Source organism: Hippopotamus amphibius, chromosome 14 (assembly GCF_030028045.1).
Source record: "Hippopotamus amphibius kiboko isolate mHipAmp2 chromosome 14, mHipAmp2.hap2, whole genome shotgun sequence".
NCBI lineage: Eukaryota > Metazoa > Chordata > Mammalia > Artiodactyla > Hippopotamidae > Hippopotamus > Hippopotamus amphibius.
The window spans coordinates 72,693,116-72,719,054 of NC_080199.1; the positions used below are offsets into that span (position 1 = coordinate 72,693,116).

At 40.3% G+C, this 25,939-nt stretch overlaps 1 protein-coding gene across 1 annotated transcript in view; it reads right to left on the reverse strand.

Annotated features, from left to right (window-relative positions):
• Positions 1-11,913: 11,913 nt before the first annotated feature.
• B3GLCT (beta 3-glucosyltransferase) overlaps positions 11,914-25,939 on the reverse strand; it is a 104,880-nt gene continuing 90,854 nt past the window's right edge. The window contains exons 14-15 of the mRNA XM_057707497.1: positions 22,253-22,397; positions 11,914-13,935 (exon numbers count right to left, since the gene is read on the reverse strand). Of these exons, the coding sequence (XP_057563480.1) occupies positions 13,768-13,935; positions 22,253-22,397 (313 nt within the window). The 3' untranslated portion in view covers positions 11,914-13,767. The remainder of the gene's footprint in view (positions 13,936-22,252; positions 22,398-25,939) is intronic.

Here is a 25,939-nt window from a genome sequence, read left to right on the forward strand (position 1 = left end):
AGGTTCTGATGAGAGGGAGGTTGGGGTGGGGGGTCGGTCAGAAGTAGAGAAAGATTTAAAGGTGACGAATGCTGCCGTCTTCGAAGATGGAAGAAAGAGCCAGGAGCCAAGGAATGCAGGTGGCCTCTAGGAGCTGCAGGGGACAGATCCTTTGCTTAAAGGGAAGAAAATGGATTCTCCCCTAGAAGCTCCAGAAGGAGAGCAGCCCTGCCAACACCTTGATTAGCCTGGTGAGATCCATTTCAGACATTTGACCTCCAGAACTATAAGATAATAAATCTATGTCGTGTTAAGCCTCCGTCCGAGTTGTGGTAATTTGTTACAGCAGCAATAGGAATCTAATACGATGGCAGATCCCCAGCTAGGTGAAACGTTCCCACGTTCTGTCTCGTATTCCTCCCAGTTGGAATGGGTATATACTTTACAAAGTGCCCCAAAAGTCCGAGTATGTGTTTTTTATGATATGTTTTCAGAGAGTTTTAGTGATTCTATTGCCCAGTGTGAAAAGGAAATTAAATTTTTAAGTAAGCCTCTGGGTCCTTAGAAAACAATGTTAAATGTTGCCCAGCACACCTCTTCCATACCAAAGGTGCATGCAGCTTTATAAGCAAATAATTTGCACCTTTGTTAGAACTAGCAGCCCAAGCTAAATCTTGCCAAGGATAGCTCATGCACTTTTTATTTCCCCCAGGGTTTCTTGTTGGCAACTTTACTAAATCCCATTTGTTTATAAGTTTTAGAATGTCTTATATCTTTTACTTCTGTCTAAAATTTTTTCAATTATAAGAGCTATTTACAACTAGCATACGAGGGTAACACACACATAAGTTAGATATGTGGCTCTATCAATAATTTTTTGACTAGGGAAATTCCTCAGGAAGATTAGGAGCAAAATGGCATGAATAATATTTAAATACATGACACAGCTTTAATGTAGATTTCTGTATACTATGCTAGATATTCTGATTCATTTTATCCTTTAACTCATTTACTCCTCAGAGCAACCCTAAAAGATAGGAACTGTTATTATATCCATTTTACAAAAGAGAATACTGAGGTGTAGAGAGGTTAATTAACTTGTTCAGCATCACACAGTAAGTTGTAGAGCCAGGATTAAAATCCAAGTATTGTGACTCCAGCACTCTCCTATTTTAACTACAAAGCCCTGTTTGTCAGATTTAAATAACAATAAGGCCCTTTTCCAGGTAATACTACTCAAGGAATCTGGCAACCAGCTTGAAATATTTTTGTTGTAATGTTACTTAAGCGTGTACAAACATAAGACTGATTGTACATTTCTGTATTTGTCTACTCAGGCTGCCATAACAAAATACCACAGACCAGAGGGCTTACACAAAAGAAACGTATTTTCTCACAGTTCTGGAGGCTAGAAGTCGATGATCAAGGTGCCGGCCAGTTCTGTGTCTGGTGAGGCCTCTCTTCCTGGCCTGTAAATGTCCACCTTCTCCCTGTGTCCCCACATGGCCTTTCTTCCCTGTGTGTGGGGAGTGGAAGAGATCTCTAGTGTCTTGTAGGTCTCTATAAGAATAGTCCTATCAGATAGGATCTCACCCTGATGATGCCATATGAGCGTCACTACCTCCCTAAAAGCCCTTCTTCCAAATTCAGCCACATTAGGGGTTAAGGCTACAGCCTATGAATTTGGTGGGGATACAGTTCAGTCCATGACGGTTTCTTATGTTATAGCTCTTACACAACTCTGAAAGGAAAACTAACTGATAAAGGAAATCCAAACAACATTCCCAAACTGATAAAACTAATCATATTAATTTATTTTTAAAGTTTTACGTATAGCTGATTTACAATGTTAATTTCTGCTGTACAGCAAAGTGACTCACACATATATATTCTTTCTCATATTCTTTTCCATTATTGTTTATCACAGGGTATTGAATATAGTTCCCTGTGCTCTACAGTAGGACCTTGTTGTTTATCCCTCCTATATATGCTAGTTTGCATCTGCTAATCCCAAACTTCCAATCCTTCTCTCCCCATCCCCCTTACCCTTGGAAACAACAAGTCTCTTCCCCATGTCTGTGAGTCTGTTTCTGTTTTGTAGGTATGTTCATTTGTATCACATTTTAGATTCCACAGATGAATGATATCATATGGTATTTGTCTTTCTCTTTCTGAGTTCATTTAATATGATAATCTCTATATCCATCCATGATGATGCAAATGGCATTATTTCATTCTTTTCTGTGGCTGAGTAATATTCTGTTGTATATACATACCACGTCTTCTTTATCCATTCATCTGTTGATGGACACTTAGGTTGCTTCCATGTCTTGGCTATTGTGAGTAGTGCTGCTATGAACATTGGGGTGCATGTGTCTTTTCGAATTATATTGATAGCTTTGTCTGGGTATGTGTCCAGGAGTGGGATTGCTGGATCACACGGCAACTCCATTTTTAGTTTTTTGAGGAACCTCCATACTGTTTTACACAAGGGCTGCACCAATTTACATTGCCACCAACAATGTGAGAGGGTTCTCTTTTCTCCACACCCTCTTCAGCATTTATTATTTGTAGACTTTTTAATGATGGCCATTCTGACTGGTGTGAGGTGGTACCTTATTGTAGTTTTGATTTACATTTCTTTTTTTTTTTTATAAATTATTTATTGACTGTGTTGGGTCTTCACTGCTGCACATGGGCTTTCTCTAGTTGCAGCGAGCAGGGGCTACTCTTCGTTGTGGTGTGTGGGCTCCTCATTGCCGTGGCTTCTCTTCTCGTGGAGCATGGGCTCTAGGAGCGTGGGATTCAGTAGTTGCGGCACATGGGCTCAATAGTTGTGGCACACAGGCTTAATTGCTCCATGATGTGGGATCTTCCTGAAGCAGGGATCGAACCCGTGTCCCCTGCATTGGCAGGCAGATTCTTAACCACTGTGCCACCAGGGAAGCCCTGATTTGCATTTCTTAAAAATTAGTGATGATGAACATCTTTTCCTAATCACATTAATTTATGTGATGAATTTTTTTTCCCTAAAAGTAAATTTCTGGTATTATGTTTAATAGCAGAAAAATGGAACCTCGGGTCTGGTTTTGACTATTATGACTATCTGCATTCTGACTTCAGTAACCATTTGATACAAAATGTTGTTAATAACCTCAAGACTGATCCAGAGAGCTCAGCCAGACGCCAATGACTGATGCTAGCTGGAAGTCACAGTCAGCGTCGCAGTCCCATGAGTCTCCTCCAGGTTTCTTGGCACACATGCAAGCACAGGACATCTGCCTGAATGGGGCACAGCTGGAGGCATCAGCACCTCGAGGCTGTGCTCCGGGAGAGGGAGCCTGCCCCTCCCCTCCCTGCAGGTGCTCTCCCTTTTAGGCATGAGAGCTGCCTTACAAGCTGGGGGCAGCCTGGCCTGGGGTGCCTGCTGCTCAGGGGAGTTGCACGCTGAGAACAGCACCTAGAGCGTCTTGTTAAAGCTTGAGTACACTTGCAGCATCTCCCGCTGAGGGTAGGGAGCACCTGGTCCCAGCTAACTCACTGCCAACTCCGCCAGGGGTGTCAGAGCCCTGGCAGAAAAGAGATCTCACACGCAAATTGGGTAGTTGAGAAGAATTTGTTAAAGGGACTGTTTGCAAAGGTGTGGGCAGGGCGTAGGGACACCAGCAGGAATCTTGCAGTACCCCAACCCTAGCAACTGTGAGGAGCCCAAAGGGGCAACAGGAGGGGGCTGTTACTGGCCCACAGGCAGAGGAGCTGCATGGGAGAGGCTGTCCAACAGAACAGGAGGGCATCGCCCACCCACGGTGCCCAGCACCGAGGGAGCCAAAAGACCTCTCTCTCCACCGCTGCACAGCCTCCTGCAGGTGTCTCGCACTGGCCAAACCAAACTGGAAGCCAGAGGGCCAGCAAGCCTCCCAGGATGAGAAGAAGGGCAGAGACAGATGCCAGGGGCAAACAATATGCAGCACACCCAGCAACCTGGAGTGAGCCTCCGGGGTCATTTCACAGACACTCCCATTTGTCCACAGATGCTTTGTTTGCTGACTCATGATAATTAAATCAAACAGGTAATAAGAGCAATGCTAATAGTATAATAGCAACATTCTTAGAACGAATTGGTCTTTTGAAAACAAGATTAGTATTGTGGCATTATTGAAATCTACTTCAAAATGGATATTTAATCTGATTATTGCTGGACTTAGGATCTGAAAACTAAAGGTCATTTGCATGCACGTAATGAAAAACTTCAAACTCTTAAAGGAAACTGGTAATAAGGGAAGGGGCTTATTAACTCCATTTTCAACAGTAAATCAAGGTTTGTTGCTATTGCTTCCACTTTGCCTTCAGTGCGAATTATATCCACACATGCAGAGTCTGTTTTTGTAGGTGCCAAGACTTCATTTGGCCTTTGCTGTACACAAATGCACCATTTGTGAACTGGGTTTGCCCCTCTACTTTTCCAACTAAATGATGACAAAGTAGCATATTACTCATCCCAAACTGTTGTTTTCACATCAAGTCAAACCCTTTATTAAATAACTCTTTGTGAAAATGACTATCATTGATTATCTGAAAAAGGAAAATTTTACTTTTTGTAGTTGGTAAGAGAATGTGATGTTGGGTATCATTTTGATATCAGTGATTGCTTGGTGTTGACACAGAGACACAAAGATTACAGCTACCTGGTTGTCAAAAATGCTTAAATTGATTATCATATTATCTAAGAGTAAGCTCAAAATTAAAAGATTATCACAGAGAATTCTCAAACTCCAAGAATAAGTCCAGAGATCTGTAGTCTAGGTTAACTGTGTGGTAGGTTCCTGACCACTAAGGACATTTGTGCCTTAAAGACCCTCAGAAATGTGGGCTCGAGAAGGTGGAGAAGAGTCTGTTTCACGTGAGCAGAAGGCCCAGGATGGCCGGTCCTGTATTAACCATTCCTGACTGAGCTACAGGTTAACGCTCTTCCACACGTATTTACTGAGAGCGAGCTCTGTGCTGGGCTCTTTTGTAAAGGACACCAGACGAGTACGCTGACGTCCCTCACCTGGGGACCCTCCAGGGTAATAGATAAATGAGTAGATTGAGATCAAAATGAAAAAAAAAACAAGTACCAAAAAAGAAGACTCTCCTAAAGAACAAAAATATTCTCAAATATGAAGAGCCCCTGTGGGTTGGTGGAAGTCTGACTTGGCACATCGCTAGAGTACTACTCCTTGACAACACACAGTGAATGCCTTCGAACGTTTATATAAGCTGGAATTTAGCCTAAGGAAGTCATCTTGAACTCTTGAACATGTACCAAGATTTAGCTATTAGGATGTGCATTACAGCACTGTTTATAAAATTTTATATACATGAAATGCATTGACAGGTTCTCCCTGGAACCTGTCAATATATGTATATTTATATGTATACGTGCGTGTGCGTGGTGGGGGGTGGGGGGGGGGAGAGAAAGGAGAATGAAGGGAAAAGGGATGGAGAGGTAGGAAGGGAGTTGGGAGTTGCAATAGACATGCTTTTATTATATTCCTTTCACTTTCTTCAAAGAAACACCTTTAATAAGAAAAACAGTTAAAGTTCCACAACCCACCTACCTGTTAGGACCAACATAACCAACCTAACTCAGAATCACTGCCTTAAGTCTAATCTTAGCCAAGTCATCCTTCGTCTCTTGCTTTAATTTAATCTCTCATAAAAATTAAAAGTGTGGAAATGGCAAATGACCACAATAACTGGAGAGTTCCTTAGATGAATTACGGTGTAAACATACAGTGACTGCTCTGTAGGGGTTTTGTTATGGAATATTGACAGCATGTGAGACATCCATGATGTATGAAATGAGGAAAGCCAGTTACAGAGGGGCGTGGAACGCGATCCTAGAGCATTCCAGCCTCACTGGCTTTTTTCAGTTTCTCAAAGAAGCCGTAATCCCTCTGCCACAGAGCCTCTGCTGTTTCTTCTTCCTAAAAATGCTCTCCTTCTGACTCCTTTACCTGATTAACTGCTTTTTACTTTTATATCTCACATCAAAGAGCAGCTCTGTCAGCATTTATTAAAGTTTATAATTATATGCTTTAGTGGTAATAGTAGTTTTTGATTACTGTCTGTGCCCTGGATGATGGACACTACAAGAACAATGTGCTGGCTGCGTTTGCTCACCATGCATCTCCAGAATCTTAACACATAAGAGAAAACTTAATATTTCCTGAATGAGCCAAAGTTAACTTTTGTATACATGAAGATATTATCTTAAAACTCTTATTACAGAGTTTTCCTATGTTTCTGAATCCGTGAATGAAAGTCAAATATATTTCAAATTGATTAAACTCAATATGACAAAATTTTCCAGATTGTTAGAGCAAGTAATTCATAGTAATTAGAGAACCTTGAAGTTTTGAGATTAAGGTCTTTCAGGATGGAACACAGATGTGGAAATAGCACCTTCGGGGAATATTCAGTGATGTGGGTCCTATATTTAGATAGTAGAATCATAGCATTTTAAAGTTCAAACGGCATTTCATTACAAAACTGTAGCCCAGAGACACAATACGACCCTCCCAACGTTGCATAATGAGGCCAGCACAGGACCTTTTAACCCAGTGCTCATCCCACCTTGATATAAAGGAGCAGAATAACTCCCAGTTCCAGTTGTGGAATCAGTAGAAACTCGGAGGAGGGATAAAACAGGAAGTTAAAATAGTGACAAGAAATTCTAGATTTAGGAATGTCTGAAAATATCCAGTAGACTGGTGGGTAGAAAAGCCCAGAATAATGCCAGGCAGGTCTTTAGCCTAATTTCTTCTCTGCCTAAAGAATGACTCGCTTTTTAAAATAAGAAATTTGTATTTGTGTGTGTGTATGTGTTTGCTGATAGGAGATGGTCTAGGTGGCACCACTGAGTGCCCAGTGTTTAGCACAATGCCTGGCACAAGGTAGTTGCTCAAAATATATTTGTCAAGTGAATGAATGAGTGAAAGAAAGAGCAGGCAGGCAGGCCCTCCTCAGACTCCCCCAGGTCACCCACTTGTGTGCCGGTGTGTGGAATCACTCATGGTGTGGTAGGCTGAACAATGCTCCCTCCCAAAAAGATACCCAGATATCCACGTCCTAATCCCTGGAACGTGTCAATGTCATTTTATATGGAAAAGAAAAAAGAAAAAAAAGAATCCTGCAGATGTGATTAAGTAGAGGATCTGGAGACTGGGAGGGTAGCCTGGATTACCCAGGTGGGCTGCAGGTGCAATCACATGTATCCTTATGAGAGGGGGGCAGAGGGATATTTGACACACAGACATTAGATGAGAAGTCAGTGTGACCACAGGGGCAGAAATCGGGATGTGACCACAACCAAGGGATGAGGCAAAGAATGGATTCTCCCTGAGAGCCCCTGGAGGGCGCGCTGCCCTGCCAACACCCTGATTGTGGCTCAGCGATATTGATTTCTGACTTCTGGCCTCGAGAACTGTAAGATAATCAGTTTTGGGTAATGAAGGTTGGTTGTTTAAAGCCCCTATGTTTGTGGTAATTTGTTACAGCAGCCACAGGTACAAATTTTGGTACCGGGAAGTGAGATGCTTCTGTAACAGATGCCTAGGAATGTGGAGGTGGCTTTGGAATTGTAGTGGGTAGAAGCTGGAAGAATTTTTGATACACATGATAGAAAAAGCCTGCATCGCTTTAAACAGACTTTTGGTGGAAATGGATGTCAAAGATACTGCTAGTGAGGACTCAGGAGGAAGTAGGAACATGGGAAAGAAAGCTGTATTTTCTTAGAGAATACACATACTGTTATAAACAGAATGTTGGTAGATACTGGAACCTTAAAGGCCCTGCCAGTGAGGGTTCAGAAGGAAATGAGGAAAGTATTTTTGGAAACTGAAGGAACGGGGATCCTTTGTTATGTAGAAGCAGAAAGTCTAGCTGAATTATGTCCTATAGTTATTTGTAAAGCAGAACATATACGCAATGAACTTGGATATTTTGCAGAGATCTCCAAGCTATTGGATTGTGCAACCTGGTTTCTTCTTGCAGTTTATAGTAAAATTTGAGAGGAAAGCAATAAGTTGAGGTAACTGTTAAAGCAAAAATGAACCTGGACTTGATGATTTGGGAAAATTTCAGCTAATCCACATGGTAAAAGATGCTAAAATTAGGAGATTCACCATTAGAAAAGCACATTCCGAAAAGAAAGCCACAGGTGTAGCTGGACAGTCATTGGCTAGTGCCTTGAAAGGATGGAAAGGTCAGAGTTTTCCCTCACACAGAGGGTTCCCTGATCACGAATGTAGCCCGTCAGTCATCTCAGCAGGAGCCAGGAATAGAGATGAGATTATCAGGAAAGATCTGTGGAGGAGACTTTGTCTAACAGCCTGAATCCTCTTGACATACACAGGAGATTCACAAGGCTTTTGAGGTTGTTATATAAGCAGAAACACTGCCAGATTGAACTAGAAGGGACAAAAACAAGGCGAGATGAAAGAAGGCTGATAGGCTCCCCAAATTCTACAGGCAGGACACAGGATAATAATCTGTTTTTTTAAAGCCACCCCGTTTGTGATAAATTGTTGCAGGAACAACAATTAATACAGGAAATTAATACTCACACATTAGGTGCTAAACAAGACATTTTTGCTCTTTAATTAAATCAAGTCATTATTAATTACACCAAAATTAAATGTTGAGCAGGGAATATTCATAACATATGCATCAGGCATAAAGAGTACTTATAAAACAAACACTCATGCACCCACCACCGTGTCTAAGAAACAGAAATTACCATTACCTTTGAGTCCCTCTGTCCCTCTGAGAGCATATTCCTGTCATTCCCCCAGAGGTAGCTACTATCTTGAATTTTGTGTTTATCCTTCTCTTTTCTTAATTTTTTAGATGTGTATCTCTACATGTTTATTTTTTCATTTTGCATGGTTTAAAATTACATAAAGGAGATCCCACTATAAGTTTTGTTCTGTGACTTTTTAAAATTGTAGCTATATTTCATTAGTACTAACTGCAGCATAATGTGATATTGTAAAGATATTCCAGAACTCATTCTTCAAGTGATGAACATGCAGGCTGGTCCCAGCTTTCAGCTCTCCTGAACTGTGTATGCCGCTGTGGACATCCTGTTCATGCTTCTTAGTGCAAGGAGGTGTGTCTCACTAGGCATGTGCCTCAGAGTAGAGCTTCTGGGTCACAGTATATGAGTATCTTAACCTTTACCGGAGGAATTGTTTTCCAGAGTTTTAGAAGTTCAAAATTGAGTTTTAATGAGCCAGTTTCTTCCTTCTTTAACCTTCCAGCACATACTGCTTCTATTATTTGATATATAATCATGTTTGCCTTTAATCTCATATAGGGTTACTTCACGATTAACTCTTAGATTCTTGGTGGTCTTTACCTATGCTAGTGTTTTAGAACTAGGTATACATTCAGTCTGGGAAGAGGCTACATCTTCTTGATGGAGGTGAAGGAGCACAGAGATTAAATGAATAAACTCTAGAGCCAAAATGGTTGGGTTCAAAACCCAGCTCTGCCATCTACTTACCAGCTGTGTGACCTTGAGCTGGTTACTTAATCTGTCTGTGCCTCAGTTACCTCCAGTATAAACTGGGGAAAGCACTAGTACCCACTTCAGAGGGTTACTGTGAGGACAAAATAATTTCATGTGTGGAACCCTTGGAATTGTGCCAAGCATAAGTAAGCATTATATAAGTGGTTGTCATTGCTGTTCTTATTATTAATGTTGTGGTTTCCATAAAGCAAACCTAAGAGTCAAACACTCTCAGCAAATAACACTGTCTCACACTTAATAGAAATGATCAGATGTAAACACCCACATCTTCATGTCAGCAAATCTAAAAACCTTTCTCTGTGCCTACACTGTCCCTGCATCTGACAGTAGACCCTCCTGTCAGATTCCCCCACAGGGCTCTGGGTTCCATGCATTGTCGCCAGGACCGACGCGGCCACCCGTCACCCTCCCTCTCCACTTGATCATTCTTATCTCACACAGACGTTTCCTAGAATCTTCCAGCGTAAAAATATAAACTCCCAAGACCCATGTTCCCCCCTCAAGCTACCTTCACTTGTCTTTAAATCATAAAAAGAATTAACTATAAAACCCTCCCCCCCCCCAAATGTTTATAATTGCTCTCCACAATCGGAACTCCCATCCGGCCCCCACTCACTGGGAACAGTCTTGTCAAGGTCACTTCCATGCTGCTGAGTCACCCTGTCACTTCTTCATCCTCTCTTAATGGACCTCTTGGCAACACATGACACACTTGATCGTTTGCTTCTCAGAACACTCTTTCCTTGGCTTCCCTTATGCACACCCCTGCCCCAGGCTGGTGTCCCTTCCACCTCACTGACCGTCCTCCTGCTCAGGCTGACTCTAGTTCCTTCTGTCCCTACACAGTCTTGTCCAGTGGCTTTCTAAACCTTTAAAAGTACTGATGAGTTCCAAAATTATAACTCCAGCACTGACTTCTCCGCTGAGCTCGACTTCCATAGCAACTGTTTACCTGACATCACCTGGATGTTTAATAACATCCGTGATGATAGCTAAGCAATCACGGGCTTGCTTTCTTTTTCAGACATGCCAACTTTGTCCCCGCCTTACAGCCTTCGAGTTTGCTGTTCCCCCTTTTTAGAACACCCTGCACACGTCTCAGCATTCCTGACTTTGTCCATTCAGTGGGGTCTTCACTCAAGCATCACTTTCTCAGCGGTCCTCTCTGACCACTCCATCCAAACTGGTCCCCAAACCCCACCCAGCCCTGTCTCCCTGTTCTTAGTGCTTTAGAGCATTTATTATTATTAGAAACCATCTTGTTCATTCATTTGTTGCTGGTTTATGTCCTTTTCTCTGTACCTACCCCAGCTTCCTCCAGAAATATGTCTTTAAAATGAAAACATGTGCTAAAAGACTTAATGCCAGAAACAAAGCCTTCACTTTCTATAGATGGCAGGAAAGCATATTTTGCAGGTGACATGCTTATAGAAAGCTTGGGAACATAAAACATGTTTATAGAAAGCTTGGGAGCACCTACTGTATGCCAGGCATTCAAAGATGCCAGGGGTAGAGTGGTAAGTGGCACAGACAAGGGGCATCCTGGAAGGTCTGACATGTGGTGGGGGTTTAATAAACAGATGCTGAATGAATCTACTGATTGATTCATTTTAGTCCACAGAAGTTATATCTCTGATTATGAATGGAAGACAATAGGAACATTCTTACACATGTCTACTCTATTAATCTTTGAGGAAAATACATAAGCAATTATAATGGGATATGGATGTGGAAGCACTAAAGGTGTTCAATAAGTCAGAGACCCCAGAGAGCACTGGTATTTACATACCTGTGCACAGCATCACGTGCAGCCCAGCACGCTATTGTTCTGTGTTCCCAAACAGTCTATAAAGGCTGAGTTTGTGTCTAGATTTCTGATTTGGCTGCAACATGTAAAAATCCCACACAGTCAGACAACATACTTTGGCTGTATCAGCAGAAGTGGCTTTCCAGTGATTCCACCCATCACTCCTTGATGCTGACATCCCCAGTATAAAAATAGCCATTCAAAGTAAATTCCTATTTAAAAGGCAAAGAAAATATGAATAGGACAGTATCTGTCCAGGAAAGTTCAGATTCAAGACTAGTTCTTAAGATACGAATTCTATGAGAATCAGTTCTAAAATATCTCCAATTCATTATATAATAAAATAGATAATGGTTTTATAGACTTTATATAAATATATCTTCAATGTCTGATGGTTTTCTCTTAAAAGGATAGGTTTTTGTCTTTCTTTTTAAAAACTGTGTTTACTGAGCTGCCAATTTTCTCTCTGATTTCATTACTTTCTTTTCCCCACAACCTTCCCTACTGCCACTCCACTTGGACTAATAAATACATTTGAGAAATCAGAAACTTAGGCAAAGGTCTTTTACTTGTGGTTAGGCTTACATCATTCCAAAAAGTAAACATAATTAACAAAACACTTAAAAGTACCAGAGAAGGTGCTCCAGTATCAGTAGAAGGCACTGATCATCGTAACACAGAGAAAGCATGACATGGACCTTCACGTACAGATGCCAGGACAGTCCTAGCAAATGAAGACACTGTTTTCTGAGTGTGACAGTGGTAGGCAAGCGTAGGAACTGGAGGCTCTTCTCCACTGGGTCAGGCAGCCAGGCCCTCCAGGAGCAGTGTTACAGATAACATGAAGGTGACTATGATGGTAACCGTGACAGTAATCCCAGCTCTGACAGCAATACTGACATCATCAGCAATAGCACCTTCAGGTGCTTCTCACCCAGACGATCATCCTGGATCCATTGCTTGGACGGACCACAAAATCCACTTTCACAGAAATGAATCCAGTATATTCAGTTATCACTGAAAACACACGAGTCCTGGTATTTGCTAATTTGGAAAAATGGTAAATACTTTTGCATCATTTTGGAAATCAGTTACATATAAGCTACAAGAAAAATGTATTGTTAAAAAAACACACACATGGGTACTTTAGGTAGCATGGCTTTAAAACCCTGTGCTTGGCTATAAAAACATTACAGGCAAAATTAATGAATAACAATTTTTATTTAAAAAAAGAGGAAAGTATTTTACTATACCAGAATTAGTTTGACATATCAAAACCAAATTTTATGCAAATACCTTTAGAAAACTGAATTATATAATTAAAATGTTAAATACAGAATAAGCTTTAAAAATTAAGAATGTATTAAATTACTATATATTAAAGGTATGATTTGGAAATAAGAGCTATTTCAAAATACTGTTTGCAAATTTCATTCTTTTAAGAACTCTGAGAAGTTGCCAAATCACCATGCGGTCATCCCTTACACCAGGGCGTCTGCTCTGAGTCTGGAGAGAGTCATTACATAACATACAAGTAAAAATAGGAGGAAATACCAGGTACAATTAATTTAATTCACTTCCCGAGACTTACACAGAGCTCAGTGACTTGAATAAAATACAACCATGTTGTTTTTTAAATATTGAGGACACTTTTTCTGGCAGCAGCCAGTACACTTTTGTGTTACAAGTAGGTCATAAAGATAGGGCTTCAGGGAGAAACAGAACAGAGATGAACATCTAAAGGAGGAGAAAGCTCTCGCAGAAGACTTCTTATTCTCTTTTTATGAGGCACAAACAGAAAAATAGATAAAACATAACAACCTTGATTATAGACTACAGAGGATTTTTCATCACTAGACTTTTATGATGTTTTATGAATGAGCCTTAATACAGCAATCTTCCTACTGAGCTACCAGGAAATAATTTCAGTCATCAATAATACGGTTAAAAAGTTCACCTCCATTATAATATCCAGGTCAAGAGACCTTCCCTCTTCTTTATTTTATATATATAATAATAGACAGTCACATCTCTCCAGTCTCATGCCCAAATGAAACTTCCATTATAATGAAGAGAGAGGACAGGAAGGAGGCTTCTGGTACCATTTATTTTTCTGTGACAGAAATAAAGCTGCTCTTTCACAGTTTGAAAAATACACAGTAATCACTGTGTATTACAATAACCGCATAATACAAAAGCAAGTGATTTTTCCCAGGAAAAAAAAAATCTGTTTTCCCTATGACTCCTTCCCCGCCCCCAACTCCAAAATGACCAAATAATGATGTCCACCTAAAGTCAGGAAGCTTCCGATGCCACGTGCCACATGTAAGCCGCGGCATCCAGCACAGCAGGACAGTGCCAGTCTCTGCCTCTGCGTCCTGCCCGTGCCCACGGCCACCACGCTTTACAACTCTTCTTTAAAGCCCTTTTGTGTCTCCCGCCTGGCTCTGTCTTCCTCACTGGGTGCCAGCCACGTGAAATAGACCTCCACGGGATCGATGTTCCAGTGCTTGTGGAACGATATGGGAACCTGGTGAGACAGGTAGTCCTTAGGGTAATCCACGGGCCGAGCCTGCGGGAGAACATAGAACCCCACTCTCACTCATCGAAAACAGTTTTGCTTCAGAATAGTATTTAAATGCATGGAACAACTGCTTTCCTTCAATATCTGATGTTCGTTGTGGGAATCTAAAAGCAAGAAGGAAAATCTTTTCCATTAAAATCTTCCCTCTAACTGTAGGCTCTTTGCTTCTGCATCTCCAATTACTTTCATATCCCAAGTGCATCACGTTCTGCTTCTAGGTTCCATAGTCATGCCTCTGGGAGACTCCTCCATCGTGGTAATAAATATGAAAAGTTCTCCTTGGTAAGTCATTTAAATTACTATTATGACTTCTGCAAAAAGGCAGAAAAACTTACTTCCCAGGTCTAAAGAAACGAAAACATGGTGTACGTGCGGCAAGATGGGGCAAGGAGTTTGGGGGTTCCTGTTGCCTGTCCACTGCTCTAACGTGGAATTGGCGTGGGTCTTACCGAGTAGAGAAACGCGGAGCTCATCAGGGAGAGGGTAAGTCTGGAGAAGGAAACACTCTGGAGACAAAGCCAATCAGTGGCGTCCTGGGTCTGCAGATGGGGTGGGGAATGACTGCAAACGCATGCAAGGGAATCTGGGGGCGTGATCCTAGTGTCCTGAAACTGGGTCTGTGGTTGCCTAACTCCAGAAATTTGCTAAAATTTTCAAGCTACCATTCACACCATTACTATGCATCTCCAACTACCATTCACACCAATTACTATGCATTTCCAATTACTATGTGTGAACTGTGCATGGTACGTAAATCACACATCAATACAGCTATAAAAAATGTCTAAAATACCATTTCAATCTCCATTTGTTGCACTGTGTGCTGTGATCTTCACAGATAAGAAGCTTTACATTTTGCCCAGTTTATGCTCTTCTCATGCAGTTTAAGCTCTCTCTCCGTGTACACAGCTTCCCACCACGCTCCCTCCCCTGCCTGTGAGGGATTTCCTTTTGTTATTTTGGGCACAGAGGTTGATTATTAGAAGCTCTAGAGACTTCTCAGCATCACAGATGCCTCTGTGGATGATGCATTTTACTTTTCTAGTTTAGTCTTGTTCTTTTCCACGACCTCATTTATCAGAAATGATTAGCACATCTCATGCTTAATAAGTCAGCTCTTCAGCTGCATAGATGACTCCTAAGATGCAATTAATCACTTCTGGAATCTGCATCAATACAGGCAAAGACATTATGGATTTATTTTTCCTGTTAGATGTATTTATATCTACAACAGTTCATTTTTCAGTGTGAAAAACAAGCAACAATTTTAATATGTTGCTGGATTCAGTTTGCAGATATTCTATTAAGGATTTTTGCATCTATGTTCAAGACACTGGCCTGTAGTTTACTTCTGTGATGTACCATTTTAAATCCTTTAATTTTTTAGCTGTTGGTTTTTTTGTTTTTTTTTTTTTAGTGATTTTCTTAGTGCTTGCTCTAGGGATACAAGGTACATCTCTGACGTTTTAGGTTAACATTGGCCTCATAAACTGAATTAGGAATCATTCTTGCTTCTTTAATTCAATTTCATCAATGTATGTAAGTTTAAATACATTTTCTATTTCTTCTTGAGAAATAGGCTTGCTTCGAAAGTGAGGCTTTAGAAATTTCTCCATTTCATTTGAATTGTTTAATTTGTTGGCATAATTTTGGTAGGGTATGTAATGATGCCCCCTTTCATTTCTGAGTTTGGCAATTTAGGTCTTCTCTTTCTCTTGGTGAACCTAGCTAAAGGTTTACCAAATTAGAACTAATTTTTGATTTAATTGATTTTCTCTGTTTTCTATTTCATTGATTTGTGCTCTGATGACTAGTATTTCTTTTATTCCACATAGTTCAGATTTGACTTGATATTATCCTTTTGCTTCTCATATCATACCTTTTGCTTCTTAACATCTTGATTACTGATTTAATATCTTTATTCCTTTCTAACATGTTTAAAACTATAAATTTCCTTCTAATCACTATATAGCTGCACTCAAATTTTTTGATACATTGTGTTTTCATTTTCATTCCATTGAAGGTATTTTCTAATTTTCCTTATGACTTATTTATTTATTTATTTATTTATTTATTTATTGGTGTGTTGGGTCTTCATTGCTACGTGCAGGCTTTCTCTAGTTGCTGTGAAGGGGCTACTCTTCGTTGTGGTGCATGGGCACCTCATTGCTATGGCTCCTTTTGTTGTGGAGCATGGGCTCTAGGCCGTGGGCTTCAGTAGTTGTGGCACACGGGCTCAATAGTTGTGGCTCACGGGCTCTAAAGCACAGGCTCAATAGTTGTGGCACACAGGCTTAGTTGCTCCACGGCATGTGGGATCTTCCTGGAGCAGGGATCGAACCCATGTCCCCTGCATTGTCAGGCGGATTCTCAACCACTGCACCACCTAGGAAGTCCCTATGACTTCTTTTTTGAACCATGGGTTATTTTAAAGTGTGTTGTTTAATTTCCAAGTATTGGTGGAATTTTCCCAATTTTTTTTCTGTTGACTGCTAATTTCATTCCATGGTTCTGGCAGGTATACTGTGCATGTCTTCAGTCCTTCTAAGATTGAGACTTGTTTTATGACTGAGCATATGGCCTATCCTGGAGAATGTTCTATATACATTTGAAAAGAATGTTCATTATGTTGTTGTCAGGTGAAGCAGTCTGTGTGTGGTAGATCATGTGGTTAATACTTGCTATTTCTCTTTTCAGTTCTGTCCATCTGTGTTTCATGTAATTTAAAGATCTGTTAGCTGTGTACATACATTTATAATTGTTTTATTCTCTTGATATATTGACATTTTGTCATGAAATGTTCCATTTTCTGTCTAGTAATATTTCTGGCCTTAAAATTTACTGTTTAGTGTTACTATAGCCACTCAAACTCTTTGTAATCAACTGTTTGCACAGTATACCTTTTTAAGTTTTTAAACTTTTTAAATTGAAGTATAGTTAATTTACAGTGTTGTGTTAGTTTCAGGTATAAAGCAAAGTGATTCGGGGGGGGTGTGTACATATATGTGTGTGTGTATATATCTTTCAGATTCTTTTCCGTTATAGGTTATTATAAGATATTTAATATAGTTCCCTGAGCCATACAATAGGTCCTTGTTGTTTAGTTTATACATAGTAGTGTATATGTAAATCCCAAACTCCTAATTTATCCCCCAGCCCCTGATGTCTCCTTTGGTAACTATGTCTGAGAGTCTGTTTTGTAAGTTCATTTATATCAGTTTTTTAGATTCCACATATAAGTGGTATCACATGATTTTTGTCTTTATCTGACTTACTTCACTTAATGTGATACTCTCTAGGGTCCACCCATATTGCTGAAAATAGCATTATTTCATTCTTTTTTATGGCTAATGTTCCGTTGTGTATATGTACCACATCTTCTTTAGCCATTCCTCTGTCGATGGACACTCCCAAGTCCTGGCTCTTGTACACAGTGCTGCAGTGAACACTGGGGTGTATGTGTCTTTTTGAATCGTAGTTTTCTCTGGGTATACGCCCAGGAGTGGGATTGCTGGGTCATATGGTAGCTCTACTTTTAGTTTTTTAAGGAACCTCCATACTGTACTCCATAGTGTCTGCACCAATTTACATTCCTCTCTACAACACAGTTTGTATGGTATATCTTTTCCTTTTATATTCAACCTGTTTGTGTCTACAAATCTAAAGTATACTTAACGCTTACAGACAAATCATGCTTTTTATCCAGTCTGACAATCTCTGTGCTTTGACTGGGGTATTTGTATTTAGTGCATTCATATTTTTTTTTTTACAAATTTATTTACTTATTGGCTGTGTTGGGTCTTCATTGTTGCACACAGGCTTTCTCTAGTTGCTGCGAGCAGGGACTACTCTTCATTGTGGTGCGTGGGCTCATTGCAGTGGCTTCTCTCGTTGCGGAGCACGGGCTCTAGGCATGTGGGCTTCAATAGTTGCAGCACACGGGCTCAACAGTTGTGGCTCACAGGCTCTAGAGTGCAGGCTCAGTAATTGTGGCACATGGGCTTAGTTGCTCCACAGCATGTGGCATCTTCCCAGAGCAGGGCTTGAACCTGTGTCCCCTGCATTGGCAGGCAGACTCTTAACCACTGTGCCACCAGGGAAGTCCTAGTCCATTCATATTTAATGCAATACTAGATGTAGCTGTGTTTTCACCAGCCATTTGCAATCTTATATGCCATTGTTTTTTACACTTAATTTTTTGTCCGTCTGTTCCTCCTTTATTGCCATTTTTTATTAAAATCTTTTAGTATACATTTAAACATCTTTAAAATACAGCTAAAACATCAATAAAGCTATTTTCTTAAAGATTTCTCTAGGGATAACAGGCATCTTTAACTTACCAGGTTAATACTGACTTAATTCCAACAAAAATCAGCCTTGCCCCAGTAAAGCTCCACTTCCTTCCCCTGCCTTTGTTCTGTTGTCATCATATATAATTGCATCTATCTGTGTTATAAAGTGAACAATATAGAGTTATAATTATTGTTTTAAACAATCATACTTGTTAAAGAAATTAAGAGGAAAATATCTGTATGTGAATACAGCCATAAAAAAGAATGAGATAATGCCATTTGTAGCAACATGGATGGACCTATGTGTGTTCATACACACATTTTTTTCTTCGCTTAATTTTATTTATATACACACATAAACACGTATATACATACACAGTCTTTCCAATGTAATTAATTCCTTCCTAAATATTCTAGGTACCACATGGTGTCATTTTCTTTCAGCCCGAAGAATTTTCTTTAGTTTTTTTTTTTTAAGAGAAGGTCTACTAGCGAAGAGTTCTCTCATTTTTTGTTTATCTGGGAATGTCTTTATTCTAATTCCATTTTGGAAGGATAGTTTTATTGGATATAGATTTACTGGTTAAGTTTCTTTTTTTCTTTCTGCCTTCAGACCTCTATTATTTCTAATGAAAATCAGCCAATAACATTTTAATTTCCATTTAGATTAGATGTTTTTGTTGCTTTTAAGATTTTCACTTCATCATTGTTTTCCAGTGATTTGACTAACGTGTTCATGTGTGGTTCTTTTCCTGATAATCCTACTTGGGCCTTGTTGAGTTTCTCAGCTCAGTAGATTAATGTTTCTCATTACATTTGAGAAAATGTATTTCTTAAAAAAAATGTTTTTGTCCCATTCTTTATCCCTTCCCTTTTTAAAAAGGACCCCCATTAAATGTATGTTGCTGTACTTTGCTTTACCACTTGTCTTTGAGGCTGTGTTCATTTTTCTTGTCTTTTTTCTGTTCTTTAGGTAATTTCTATTCATCTACCTTCAAATTTACTGATTATTTCTTATGCCATCTTAAATCTACTGTTAAGTCCATCTTGATAATTTCTAATTTATTGGGTTTTACAACTATAGAATTTTCATTTGGTTCTAAGTTGTTTCTATCTTTCTATTAAGATTTGCTATTTGTTGAGTTATTGTAACCATATTTTCCTTTAATTCTTTGACCACAGTTTTCTTTAACTCTGTGACTATAGGTTTTGTTTTTTGTTTTTTTTTTAATCAGGTGCTTTGAAGTCTTTGTCTATTAAATCCAATATGTAGTCCCATTCAGAGTCTGTTTCTGTTCACTACATTTTTCCCTGAGTATTTTTTTTGCACATTTCACAATAATTGACTGGAAACTGCTTATTTTAAGTAATGTATTATAGCAACTCACAGATCTGTTTATTTTTACTACTGTTTTTTAAAAACTAATTTGCCTGAACTTACACCATGGAATCTTCCTCCATGGAGCATGTGGCTGCTGGTTTCTCAATTTTTAGTTCTTATTTTTATTTTCTAACATGACTTTCTAGAAGTCTCTCTTGAGTCTGAATAACTTAATGGTTAGTTTATAATCCAGGCAGAGATTGTGCTCAAACATCTCAAGCCCATAAAGCTACAATCTATGTGTGGATTGGAAAGGACATTCAAAGCTTCAGTGGGTTTTCAGATAGGCCTTGGCATTCACTTTCTGCCAGGTTCATCCACAGTCTTCCCCAGTGGGCCAGAGAATCGTGGCCAGCTTATCTAGCCCTTCTGTGCTCTCTTATTTCCAGGGTATCAGGTAGTATTTCTGACCAATAATACCTTCACCATAACTGACACTACAGCCCCAGGCCAGTGAAGATGCAGGTTCTTCTTTGTTTCCTACCCAAGTTTGACAATTTCAGCTAAAGTACCTGTGGGTTTTCATCTCTCCCACAAATCAAGTCCACCCCCTCTGACAGCAAACTTGTTTTTTTTTTCTAACCAGGCCCATATTGGTGAAACTACTGCTGCTCTCTCCAACCAAGCTGGGATGGAAGGCAGGTAGGGTGGGCGGGTTTCAGGCAGAAAGGCCTCAGATCCTGTTGCTCTTACCCAGAACTAGAGTAGTTTTTCAGGAATTAATGCTTCTTAATTTCTTTCTGGGTGACTTCCAGAGTCCTGAAATGATTATTCTGACAGTTTTGTGCAGAGGATTCACTGGCCACCACATGCTGCCACATTCACGTGGCATATAATTTTGGAAGAACAGAAAACCACATGGTCTAGACACTTTATTTTTTACGCGGGGATATACTAGACATTCCTTGAGGCCTCCTTCTGAACCTGTGATTTCACAATAACCTTCCCTGACTGAAGAGAGGAGGAATGTGGCCCAGGCAGCTTTGTATCTGAGATTGTTTCCAAATGTCCGCTCTATCTCTAACTCACCAGGAATCCTAGGTTTTATCTCTTTCTCAATATGAACAAATATACTGTTTGGACCAGTGTTCAAACATTACAAATAGAAAGTAATGTCCAAATCAGAGCAGACTCTCTTAAAAGAGGCTTAAGAATTGGAAGATAAAGCAGTGTGTGCTGGGGAGGATAGGTTTTGAGCATACTTTACGACTCTGGAAAGGTTTAACATTTACTATGTGAATTAGAGAAATCAAGAGTTTTGAAGTATAGAAAACAACAACTTTATTTTTAAATTATCTTCAAAGGACTTTTACTTAAGGATTATTTTCCTTCTTTCTTTTTTCCTTATCATTTCATTTACTAACGTATTCTTCCCTAAGTGAAAAAGGCTGCTATAAAAACCTAAGACTATGATAGTAACAGTGATAAATTTCCTTTATACACCAACAGTTTAATTACTGTTCCTTTCTGTGAGTGAAACATTATGAGACAGAGCAAGAGAGAGGGTAAGAGAGAATAACTTGCTTTTCTAAGTCATCATAACCCCACACATAGGCTCAAGGTTTTAAAAGATGGCAAAGTACCATCTGAGTAGTACCAGGAGGGAGGTTTCTCATACATTTCTTAATATAAAGGTCTACTTTTATCCTTCCTTGCAGTCCTCAAGATTCTGCCTTTCTTGGTAATGCAAGCACTTTCTTTGCCTTGTTCAAGTGATCTCCTATGGTGCTATTTCTGTCATGCCCAGTTGTCTATATGGCTATGATAGTGTTTGCTACTGGTTACTAAATAAAGCATGAGACTGTATTTTCAGTGTAAGGGAGCGCACTTAAAATACCTGCATTCAGATATTTCAAATTTCAAAAAGCTTTGAATTTCTTAAAGGAGAGCATTAAATGAGTGTGGGCTATGGTAATTTTTAGTGCAAACATATCTGCTATTCTTACAATATCAGAAGTCACTGATCAGAATATTCACTGACCTGATTCTTCAAAAAAGAAAAAAATATTGCAAAAGGATTCCCTTCTTACTCCACACTGCAGGATGGTGAAGCTGTTAGCACCAACCATCCCACTAAAAACACCATGTCATCATCTCTTCTATAAATCCCAAAGTATATGCTTACCAAGATATTATATGGAAACTTAAGTTTAGCCCTCAGTTTAACAGCAACCAAAGGGGAGAAAGCCCAATGAAAAGTCAGCCAGCAGACAGTGTAAGAACTGAGGACAGTGTAGAATTGCAAACACGTGGTGGCTAGCAGAACTACATTAGGTCAGTCCTGTACATTTCTAAATAGCATCTGATAATTTTTAAATGTCATCAATTTTTTTTTTAACTCAAAATTAAAACAAACAAACAAAAGAACAGCTTTTACCTGATCCTACATGCAAGGATGCTGGTCAAACACAATTTCATTTTCTAGGTGTTTCTGCATTCCATCTTCATGATGTACCTGGTACAGGATCAACCCTCTAGACAAAGAGGTCTGTTAAGGATTTCCCCCTGGAGTCCATCCACATAGTTCTTAAGACAGTTTCCAGAAGAAGAGGTGAAGGGAAAGAAGGAGGACCTTCAAGTGAGAAGAAAGCCCCCCTCTCCCTCTGAGGTAGCAATAAAACACTTTTCTCACCTGATGGAAGAGAGGGCTGTGTGTCACAGGGATTCCTAAGCCGCTAAAGCACATCCCCAGGACCATATCGTCTGGAGCGTCGTTGCTGTAGCAGCGACACTTGCTGGCGAGGAGTCTCCTGATTGCTGCTCTGCTGAAGACCATCCTGGGGAAAGCCAAAGCAGATGGAGAAGGCAGTTAGCCTCTCATGACCAGTAACCTGAACAAGGAAGTAGAGTTCAGAGCCGCATTTCTGATAAAGATGCTGACATCAGCAGTGTTTTATATTTGTTATTCTGAGGAAAATGTGTGTGTTTCTGTGAAAGAAAAATCGCTTTTAAGATGTTTGCCTAATAGGCAGTTTTATTTCTTTATATACATATATCTTATACACTAATGCTTGGCAGTGTTCTTTTTCTAGTTTTTCAGTGTTTTGAAAATATACTTTTCTTTTTCTAATTTTCATTGGAAAATTAGAATAGTTCGTTAGTTGACACACTCTTGATGAGATCAATGACAAAATCTGCCAACATTCCCAGCAGGTAGATGGGCCCAGAAATACTAGGTACCTCAGTTATACAGATGATGACTGACAGTGAGATCAAATCTAATTGAAGAAACCACGCATGGTCCCAGTGGTTCCAATGCACAGAGGCTTAAGGTAATTTTTGAGAAAGAGGGAAAAGAAAGAGGCAGATTGATTGATTTGCCTCAGATAGTGCTAGGATGCTGCCTGACCTGATATGTGGGTTACTTTCTGGTGAAACGCACGCCCATCCCTGCCTTTCTGTGCTCCCCTCAGTGCTGCAGGCGGCTAGAAACTTTACAGTATTTTCCAGACTCCCTGGCCAGATGGGTCCTGGCTTCGTCCTGACGACAAAGGGTCCAATACTGGGGCAGGCCGTCTGCTTCTGGCTCTGGAGGGTCTCTGCGGCAGAGGTGGGTGACGGGGGCAGCCACAGGCTCCAGCAGAGCCCGCACAGGAGAGCAGAGCGTCGATGATGGTCCCAGGTCTGCCCCAGATGCAGGGCTGTTAACCCAACAGCAGCAGCGGCCGCAGCCACCCGCCCGCACCAACGGGCTCCAGAAAGCAGCACCCTCTGCTCCCCAGCCTCAGAGGCAACGGCACTGCCTACAGTTACTGAGCTCCGGGTGAAGCCACCTGCTCCCTCTTTTTCCTCCGGCCCTTTCCAATACCTTGGTACCAAGCTCCTGCTATAAATTCTTCTCTTTTAAAAAAATATACATTGGTTTCTGCTTTCCCTCTGGTCCTAGGGTAGTGATGGATCTTATATCATGAATAACCCAACAGCTGATAGGACTGATATGGTTCACAAGTTCATTCCCAATAAGCAACAACTTTCTTGAAGGCAAAAGTATCTAAAATCTATCCATATATTCCCATAGCCAAATACAGGCTCTCACATACAGTAAGCCCTCAATCAAACCCTGATGATCCAACAACTGAGAACAAAGCCACCTTTGCAAAGCTCTTCCCCGGGGAGGGAGAGTTCTATGATCAGTCTACTCGGAAGGGAAAGAGGACGGGGCTGAGCACAATCCCTGATGCAAACATGTGGATTCCCGCTCAGCTGGGCTCAGTTCAGTGCCGTGTAACTCACTCCGGAGACCATAGCTGGCGAAGCAGTGACACGGAAGACACTCCCTGCCCGTGCTGAGATGTCAGAAGACGATGGAATGTGACCAGACAAGGAAAAGAATCTCTTTATTTAAGGTGATACAAGGAAGTACGGCTGTACAAGAGGAGAAAAAAGTGCTTATGAACTATATGAAAGCGAAAACTGCATGTGTGGAAACTCACCGTAAACTGCCTCTCTCTAGTGTCCATCAGTGACTCTGGGCCTCACACCTACATGCAGAGCCAAATTCCTGCTCTATTGACTACCCCAGGAAAGAGCCTGTGTGAGCAGATGTGTGTTCAACCATAAACAGACATTTCCCTCAAGTGTCCGTCTGATGCACTGTCAAGGAAAGTTTCATAGGGAACTAACTGTGCCAGTCACAGCTGGCATCTTGTCCTCTTAAACCCTACCTGAGTAAAAATGCTTCTCTTCTGCCAGCATCCAGTAGAGCAAAAAAAGGAAAGCCTTTCATTTTGGCCTGCTCTACCCCCAAAAGAGGAAAATTACCAGGTATAGCATAGTATGTCCGTTCTACCAACTTTTAAATATTAAAAAGATGTGTTGATAAATAAAACCAAGAGTTAGTTCTTTGAAAGGGTAAATAAAATTGACAAACCTCTGGCCAGGCTCACCAAGAAGAAAAGCGAAAGAACCCAAATAAAGTAAGAAATGAAAAAGGAGAAATCCCAACCAATACCACAGAAATACAAAAAAAACATAAGAGGGACATCCCTGGTGGCGCAGTGGTTAAGGATCCACCTGCCAATGCAGGGAACATGGGTTCAAGCCCTGGTCTGGGAAGATCCCACATGCACTGGAGCAACTAAGCCCATGTGCCACAACTACTGAGCCTGAATGCTGCAACTACTGAAGCCCACGTACCTAGAGCCTGTGCTCTGCAACCAGAGAAGCCACCACACTGAGAAGCCCACACACCACAACGAAGAGTAGCCCCCACTCTCCACAACTAGAGAAAGCCAGCATGCAGCAATGAAGACCCAATGCAGCCAAAAAATTAATTAAAAAAAAAACATAAGAGAATACTATGAACAACTATATGCCAACAAATTTGACAACCTAGAAGAAATGGACAACTTTCTAGAAATATACAGCCCACCAAAACTGAATCAAGAAGAAACAGATCATCTGAACAGACCAATCACTAGAAGTGAAATAAGATCTGTAAAAACAAAAAACAACAACAAAAATGCCCTACAAACAGAAGTCCAGCACCAGACAGCTTCATAGGCAAATTCTACCAAACACACAATGAAGAACTTATACTGCGCTTTTCAAACTCTCCCAAAACACTGAAGAGGAGGGAACACTCCCAAAGATATTCCATGAAGCCACCATCACATTGATACCAAAACCAGACAAAGACACCACCAAAAAAGAAAATTACAGGCCAATATCTTTGATGAACATAGATGCAAAAATCCTCAACAAAATATTAGCAAACCAAATCCAACACATAAAAAAGATCACACATCATGACCAAGTGGGATTCATCCCAAGTTCACAAGGATGGTTCAACATACTCAAATTAATCAAAGTAATACCCCACATGAACAAGAGAAAAGTCAAAAGCCACATGATCATCTCAATAGATGCAGAAAAAGCATTTGACAAAATTCAACATCCACTCGTGATAAAAGCTCTTACCAAAGTGGGTATACAGGGAACATATCTCAACATAATAAAGGCCATTCATGACAAACCCACAGCAAATATAATACTCAATGGTGAAAAGCTGAAAGCCTTCCTGCAAAAATCTGGAACAAGACAAGCATGTCCACTCTCTCCACTTCTATTCAACGTAGTATTGGAAATCCCAGCCACAGCAATCAGACAAGAAAGAAAAGGCATCCAAATCAGAAGGGAAGAGGCAAAATTGTCACTATTTGCAGATGACATGATTCCATATATAGAAAACCCTAAGGACTCCACACAAAAACTACTAGATCTAATAAATGAATTCAGCAAAGTAGCAGCATACAAGATTAACATTCAGAAATCAGTCGTGTTTCTTTACACTAACAATGAAATATCAGAAAGGGAATTT